The following is an 8,031-nucleotide window of genomic DNA, read 5'->3' as shown; positions in this document are numbered from 1 at the left end:
TTCCATTTGACCAGTGATAAGCGCAAACTAAAATGGCGATCCGACCTTACCTGCATGAGATTCAGGGGGTGTTTGGATACGAGGTGCTAAACTTTAGTAGGGTCACATCGGATGTTCGGATGCTAATTAGGAGGACTAAACATGAGCTAATTACAAAACTAATTGCACAGATGGAGTCTAATTCGCGAGACGAATCTATTAAGGCTAATTAATCCATCATTAGGTTATTGTAGCACCACATTGTCAAATCATAGACTAATTAGGTTTAATAGATTCATCTCGCGAATTAGACTCCATCTGTGCAATTAATTTTGTAATTAGACTATATTTAATACTCCTAATTTGTATCAAACATCCAAGTGACAGGTGCTAAAATTTAGCCGGGTATCCAAACAGGCCCCCGAGACTTCACTTCCTGGCATTCAGAGAACCGATCCAACAACTGCAATTTTCAGGTAGAAAAGGAACTCGAGCAAGTGGCAGCAAGTGTCTACGCTGCAGCTTGCAGATACTGGCAAATTTATAAATACGCCAGGAAGGTTATACGTATGTAGATAACAGGGTGGCAGCAATGCTCGTACAAAAGCTCCCAGAGCAGTGCTGAGATTTTACAGAAATTCCATCCCGGACGTGGAAACCCAGGTCTGCTGCTCTGATGTTCAGGCAGCCACGCCCTCGTCGCCTCCGGATCCGGAGGCCTTCTTGAGATCCTCGTACATCTCCTCTATCATCGGCTTCCACAATCTCACACGGGCGTTGATGAACCAGTTCGAGACCTGACAATGCCAGATGCGGAAGAAAAAACATACAATCAGATGACATTTTCTTGTTAAAATTGCTGAGATTTGATGATGATCTGAAGCATGAAACTATATACAATCAGATGATATGCATGCTGAAAGCCAGAAACTGTACCTGGCTCCTGCTCAGGCCGCTCCTCGCCGCCAGCATCTCCTTCTCGTTGTCCTTCGGGTACCTGAATGAGACACCGGATTGCATCAAGCGCAGGTGGCACTAGCAACTGAGTTGTGCCGAGATTAAGTTGAAGATGAAGAAAGGCTAGAGATGCCGCTGTTTTCTAGCGGGAAGAGCAACTTTGGCATTGTCTGGCTTAATGTCAGGAGCAGAGCAGGAGGGTAGCTCTTGCTTATTTCAGAGTGGAAACACTGGCCATCTCTGACGTTGGACACTTACGGGCGGAGGAAGTTCTCGAACATCCAGGCCTTGAGCACGGCGACGGACTTCTCCGGCAGGCCGCGCTGCGGCCGCCACGACTGCTGGTCGCCGCGCCGGAGCTGCCGCAGCGCCCAGTGCTTCTGGATGAAGGCCGACTCCCAGCTCCGCTCCCTGTCGGCCAGCGTCAGCGACGACGACGTCGGCGGCGGAGGCTCGCCTCTCCGCGACGCCGCGGCGATCTCGCCCGTGATCCGCGCCCTGAGCCTCCGGTGCATCGCTGATACCGCGCGGTGCGCGAACGGCGCCAAGAGGAGGGTGGCTCCGCCGCCGCCGCCGCCCGGGCGCACCATGCCGCCGTACTTGGACGCCGCGCCCTGGATCTCGTCCATGCACTGGTTGCACCGTTGGTCCAGCTGCGCCAAGTTTTTGGCACCATTAATAATGTTACTTAAAGCCTTGTCATGTCCCAAGCATATCGTTTGGATTGCATGAATTTTAACAGAGAGTTTCGCATGAAACGATTTAGTTTTTCCATGGGAAAATTCCAACATTGCAAATGGTTCTTGATGCAAACAAAGGTCATCATCAATCAAAAGCACAAAAAAGACGAGCTTGGAGTTTTGGACTCACCAGCTGCAACAACTTCTGGAGATCGTTCCTCAGCTTCTGGTGCGCGTGCTCTTCCGAGCCGAGAAACACCGACGGGTTGGACGACGTCGTCTTGGAGCAGCTTGACATGGGCAGCAGGCAGCTCGCCTCGCAGCCGGCGACTGAGCCGGCGAACCCTGCCACGTCTTGCAGCAGGCATCCGACGAACTCGTCCAGCGTCTTCTGCGTGAGGTGCGCGTACGCCGACCAACGCGGAAGGACCTGAGAGAAGTGCAGGGGCGCCATCTCTCCGCCGCCGCCACATGGAGGCTGGAACACGCCGCCGCCGGTGCCGGCGCTGCTCGCGTGGGTCAAGCCGGAGCAGCTCACCTCCGGGGACTGGTCCGGGAGGCTAACGTGCACGGCGCCGGTGGGCGACGACTCGGCTCGTCGTAGCCTGAGCGACAGCTCGCTCGCCGCCGCGGCGAACGGGTCCCGGAAGCTGTCGCCGGAGAAGAACCACGTGGGGCAGCAGTACGGCTCGTGGATCCAGCTGCCCTCCATCTCCCCGGCAAGATGCTTGGCCACCTTGGGCGCGTGAGCGACGGTGACATCCGAGGGCGACGGCTCGTAGCCGCCGTAGGCGCCGCGCGCCGTCTCCACCGGCGACACGCTCTGTGGAGCAGCAGCGCGGATCAGCTGGAGCTGGCCGGCGAGCATCGAGCCGCCGTCCACCAAGAAGCTCGCGGCGGCATCCGCCGGTTCGCCGAACCCGAATAAGCTGCCGTCATGGAACACCGGTGCGCCGCCGCCGCCGCCGCTGCCGAAGCAGCCGCTCATCATGGTGGCGTCGACCCCGAGCTGCTGATAAGACGCGTCGCCGGTCATCTTCCAGGCTCGCGAAGGTGTCAAACGTTGTACCGAATTAAAAAGGACCTGGAAGCAGTGAGTGGAATAAATGAATAAATGGTGGCGAGAGGCGACATGAACACTGGTCAGGACAAGGTAGCAGATTGCTTCAACCACACAGATTGCAAAGGTAACCTGGCATGGTCATGGACATTGCAACAGAGATGCACATGAGCAGGAGGGACACTAGGAGTAGTTCTCTCCCAGAGCATAAACTAGGACGAAAAAAAAGTTATCCTATTAGGTTTTAGGTAGTAGGCAGAGTACCTTGAACCATATACGGAGTACTAGTTTAAAGCACACAGTGAAACAAGACGTTGGTCAACACCAAGGAATGTGAGCCTCAGTTTTAAAATGGGAAAAAGCTAGAGGTATCAGTTTATACAGTGGTGATTATCACAAGAACACACTGTAGAACATTTAAATGCAAGACACAGTGATGATCAGTAAAACAGGCTTAGCCGACATGGCAGCAACACTACAGCTAAGCATAGACGGCTTCTTGGAAGCAAAGCAAGCTTAGAGAATAGAGAGGCTGGAGATAGTGAGGACCCAAACCTTATCAAATCATGGGGAGGAACACTGACAGCCTACTGAAACGCCAACCACCACTGCACTGCCCCTGTTCCTGGTAGCGGTAGCCTCTCGAACTCTCGTCCCAGGAAGCAGCAACGCCCTGAAAGATCAAAGGCCTCGAGCTGCACAGGATGTAGAGAGATAGAGCAAGAACACAAAGGACCAAGCTTTGGATGCACACACGCACACACACTCACAAGTTAGCAAGAAACTTTGAAGCTGGCTCTGGCTCTACTAAAACGGAAAGGGGAGCATTTCCTAATAAAACGGCTGCAAGGAGAATGCCAGAACAAGAATGGCGTGTGCGTGTGTGACTGGGTGTGGCTTGTGCGTGGTGGGCAACCCTGATCCTGATGAAGTGATTCTCTTAACAGCCCCAGCCCCAGCCCCAGGCGAGAGGCAGCAGGGAAACAAGCCTGGCAGGGAGAGGTTTTATCACGCAGGGGCCGGGCCTGGCGCCATGATCAAAGCACGAGAGAAAGAAAGAGGACGAAATCATGCACATCTCACTCAACAAGCCAATGCTAGCCCACTTGGAAAGGAAGCCGCTGGCCCCAGATCACTGACCCTGATCAGAGGGAGATTTGGGGGGCTCTCCGCTCTCACCACAAGGCTCCGGGTGAGCATGGGTCCTACTTAGCTTAGGGGAGTGATGCAATTATAACTAGTGCCAACAAGCTAAGGCCCCGAAACTGAAAGTGGCCGATGCCCATACGCGGCTACAATGCTCGCACATCAGCTGCTACAGCGGCAAAGCAAAAGACAGAGGATATGGGGGAGGGAGGGATCTATCCTTTGGATCATGTTCATGTAGCATATGGCATGCATGGCCAATGTGCTTGAGAGAAGCGTGTGTGTAAAAGGATATAGAATGGGAGCTCTGCTGCTTTATGGGACTTATCACCTCATGATTGCCCCACCTCTTGTAGGACAAAACATGAGCCACTCACACTCACTAGATTAATCCCTCCCTACAGCACAATGCACACTGCATTATTTATATATAATAAAATTGTGCACGACCTCATGCATGTGTTTGCTTAGGTCTCACTAACCAACAGCGCCAACCATGGTTCCATTCCGATCCCAACCCCATGCACTGTCTGTGAGGATGTGGACAGACACATAGATCTACAATTGTGGCAAGGAAACAAGGGCTCTTTCAGGACAAGGCAGGCCACTTGCTCCTGCCCTGCCTACCGGGCTCTACCACCGGATGCAACCATGCATGCGACCAGCTCGCTTTCCACTTACCCCAGCGAACGCAAGCGGGCATGCACGCCAGGGCAGCTAGGGAGAGGCCAACGCAAGTGCGTCCAAGGCAACTTTAAGGGCCTCTGGTTTCATGCACATGCACGCGTACATGCATGCCGTATCATCAATGAGCAGCTAGCATGCAGTTTTCCTGGTCATTTTTTTTGAAACCATGCAGGATTTTTGCGTTCAAAAAAAAAGGAAACTATTGGTTATTCAAAAAGGAAAAAGAAACCATGCAGCATGCAGGTTTTGATTTAACACGAAATGAAGAACGGCGCAGGAAAGCAGTGGTAAAAGTTCTTGCAGAAAATGAAAAACGAGTAGGAACGTAATAAACGGGGAGGGGAGTGAGAGTGCGCAGGCTTTTCAAGGGACACTCCACTGCGCTGCATCCGTCACTCTTTATGTCAGCGGTGTGCATGCACTTATCTGCTTGGTTTTGCACACATCCCGCATCCATCTGTGAAGGTGGTGAAAGGCCATGTTTAGTTACTCCCAACTCCCAACTTTGACACTATGCAAAAAGAAGATTCCCCATCACATCAAACTTGCGGTACATGCATGGAGTACTAAATGTAGATGAAATTAAAAACTAATTGCACAGTTTTGTTGTACTTTGCGAGACGAATCTTTTGAGCCTAATTAGTTAATATTTGGATAATAATTCACAAATACAAACGAAACGCTACAGTGTGCTACAGTGCTGTAACAGTAATTTGGCACCTCCCAAATTCCCCAACTAAACAAGGCCGAAGATGATCGGGGCAGCCAAAAGATCTTGGAATCTGCTTGCAGTCTGCCCGCTGCTGCGGCTGCCGGTGAGCAGGAAGCTGGACATGCACCTTCGGACAAACGAGTAGTGCTCCTACTCCGGCTGTCCGGCCCTCCTGCAGACTCCACTGCCAAGGCAGGCACCTGAAAGAAATAGCAGTAGCAGGTGGTGGAATTTATTATGAGCACCCCTGCGAAAATAGCCTCCTGTAGTCCTGGGCCATGTTTAGTTACTCCCAACTCCCAACTTTGACACTATGCAAAAAGAAGATTCCCCATCACATCAAACTTGCGGTACATGCATGGAGTACTAAATGTAGATGAAATTAAAAACTAATTGCACAGTTTTGTTGTACTTTGCGAGACGAATCTTTTGAGCCTAATTAGTCAATATTTGGACAATAATTCACAAATACAAACGAAACGCTACAGTGTGCTACAGTGCTGTAACAGTAATTTGGCACCTCCCAAATTCCCTAACTAAACAAGGCCCTGTTCCCATTGTGTACGACTGGTTCCAACTTCCAACAACCCAACCAGTAGGCAGGTTAAGGACTCGTAAGCCATAGCCAAGGATGTCATGTTAGCGTCCCAAAATGAAAAAATATATGCTAGGATAGGATCTCTGCATGTATGATGATGGTCATGACATCATTGCAACGCTCATTGCAGTAGGATCTAGATTTCGCCCTTTGGGGGTATGGTATCCTCAGGATATGTGATCCTGAAACAATGATTGTGCCGTTTGTGTGAACAAAATATAACAGTCAGTTCTTCATGCATGCTGTGTATGTGCGTGTATGTCCATGTTGTTTTCCAATGAATGCATAATGTTGTGGTTAAATGTAATCAGTTATTTATTGTCACTGTGCATTATCACAACACAGATATGAGGAAAAAACATAACCAAATTAGATATATTAAAATGTTTCTGCCAAACTGGTTAAAAAACAAGCCTACATATATACTACTAATTTTCTCACTTGGAAACCTGGAATTTGCTGTACATTCATTCTCCTATGAACTTTGGACGTACATGAAATAAGGCAGGAGGAATGGGTTATAGGTAATGGGTTCCTTTCTTTGGAACAGTGGAAATGTTACAGTATTGGGAGGTGTGGGCAGACTGAGGTAAGCAAAATCCAGTGGGTAGATATCTGACAACTATTAGTGGTTCCATGAAGCAACAAAGAGATCCTGGTTTTTACACGGTGGTTTCCTTACGTTCAGCTCATACATGCACACCAACCCACCTACATGGTATTTTCAAAAAAAAAAAACCCACCTACATGTCTTGAGCCATAAATGTAAACGAGTATAAGCATGCTTGGCTTATTGCTAAACATTAGCAGATAAATTTTAAGTTGTATCATACTTTTTAGTGATTTATTAGATGATTGTTTGGTTCACTACACTTGTCAAGCCCATACTTTTTTCTAACACTTGTCTCACACATGTTAATATAGTACTCTGACTTCTCTTCTAAGGGCATGTTTGTTTACATCTAGCATATTTTAGCTCTATACTATAAGTTATATAAGCCCATGTGGTGAACAAAAACAATAACTTATAAGCTAACTTATATAATCTAGACCCCCCCCCCCAACTTATATAATCATATAAACCCTAACCTATAAGCTGGAGGTAAACAAATAGTACCTAAAGTTGTTAAGTTCGTGATAATTATGTTTGGCTAATTTCTTCACTAAAATGAACTGGCATCCCACACATGGACCAAATAGACCTGCAATGAACACCAAATTAATGGTGTGTGCAACTACTGATTACTTTCATGTCATTAGTTTGTGCTTTTACTGTCATTTAGACAGTTTTCACGATCTAATGGCATTTTCATGACAACGTCCACACACCAGTAACACGTCTAGGGCAGCTTTTGCAAAATGCAGGGGCATGAACTCAACGTGCACATTGACCTTAACAAACTCAAGTAGTGCACTTTTTACTTGATGATATCAGACCCAAATTGGTTTTCTTAATCATACCACGCTTCTGTTTGTAACTACTAACTAGTGCTACATACAAATAAACAGGAAATCAATTAAATTTCATGTGGCATTGTCAACAAATGGAATTCATATATGAACATAAGGAATCATTTAGCACAGTCTTGCACATATACCAGATGCTCAATCTTCCGGTTTTGAGATCAATTGGTAAAGTTTTAACGTATGATGCATCAAAGCATATTTACAGCTCCGGTGGTCCAAGTTTAGTTTCAGCGGCAAGGTACTTCTAATGCCCATTTGACTTTGGGTGTATGCAGTGTCTGTTTGTGCGTGCATTTTTTTAATCCCTTTTTCCTGTAATTAAAGATGCGCATTCTTCTACTTGTTTGAGGAGAAAAGAAAAAGATATACAGAGGCCTTACGTGGAAGTGAGCATCAAGAAGGTTTCTGGCAACCAGGTGGAATTTCTCTGCTCCAGAAGGCGACCTATCCTACTTGGAGTATCAGTTTGGAGAAGTAGCTTTCTTCGTAATATATTGATACACAGCTTTCCTGTTCGAGAAAAAAAGTTTCGAGAAAAAAAGTTTGGAGAAGTAGCAGTGGACTTCAGGGAATGATGAGGCTCCTGTAAGATTGATTAGGCATGGAGGATATAATCATTGGCATGTCACTGTGCCAAGATGGGTGAAAGGAGGAACTTTGAAGCCTATGGGGGCGTTTTCTTCCACTGACTTATTTTTAGCACGTGTCACATCGAATGTTTAGATACTAATTAAGGATATTATGC

The 8,031-nt window shown here is 47.8% G+C and overlaps 1 protein-coding gene and 1 long non-coding RNA gene across 4 annotated transcripts in view; both read right to left on the bottom strand.

The window, feature by feature from the left end:
* Window positions 1–421: 421 nt before the first annotated feature.
* Window positions 422–4,902, bottom strand: LOC101783370 (homeobox protein ATH1). 2 transcript variants are annotated; one of them, XM_012845129.2, is made up of 6 exons: window positions 3,447–4,902; window positions 3,232–3,371; window positions 1,807–2,700; window positions 1,195–1,589; window positions 916–976; window positions 422–776 (listed from the first exon to the last, which is right to left on the bottom strand). In XM_012845129.2, the coding sequence occupies exons 3-6, from the start codon at window positions 2,650–2,652 to the stop codon at window positions 660–662; spliced, it is 1,419 nt and encodes a 472-aa protein (XP_012700583.1). In that variant the 5' UTR covers window positions 2,653–2,700; window positions 3,232–3,371; window positions 3,447–4,902; the 3' UTR covers window positions 422–659. The 2 variants fall into 2 exon arrangements, with proteins under 2 accessions (XP_012700583.1, XP_012700585.1); XM_012845131.2 differs by lacking the exons at window positions 3,232–3,371; window positions 3,447–4,902 and adding an exon at window positions 2,809–3,159.
* A 365-nt stretch (window positions 4,903–5,267) lies between these two features.
* The window catches only part of LOC111257140, a 6,178-nt gene continuing 3,414 nt past the window's right edge, over window positions 5,268–8,031 (bottom strand). For both annotated transcript variants that reach the window (XR_002677551.1, XR_002677552.1), the window contains exon 8: window positions 5,268–5,421. This is a non-coding gene — a long non-coding RNA (uncharacterized LOC111257140). The remainder of the gene's footprint in view (window positions 5,422–8,031) is intronic.

Source organism: Setaria italica, chromosome IV, assembly GCF_000263155.2.
Source record: "Setaria italica strain Yugu1 chromosome IV, Setaria_italica_v2.0, whole genome shotgun sequence".
In the NCBI taxonomy this organism is placed as follows: domain Eukaryota; kingdom Viridiplantae; phylum Streptophyta; class Magnoliopsida; order Poales; family Poaceae; genus Setaria; species Setaria italica.
Note: the sequence above shows the minus strand (reverse complement) of the source record. Positions and strands in the feature narration are given on the sequence as shown.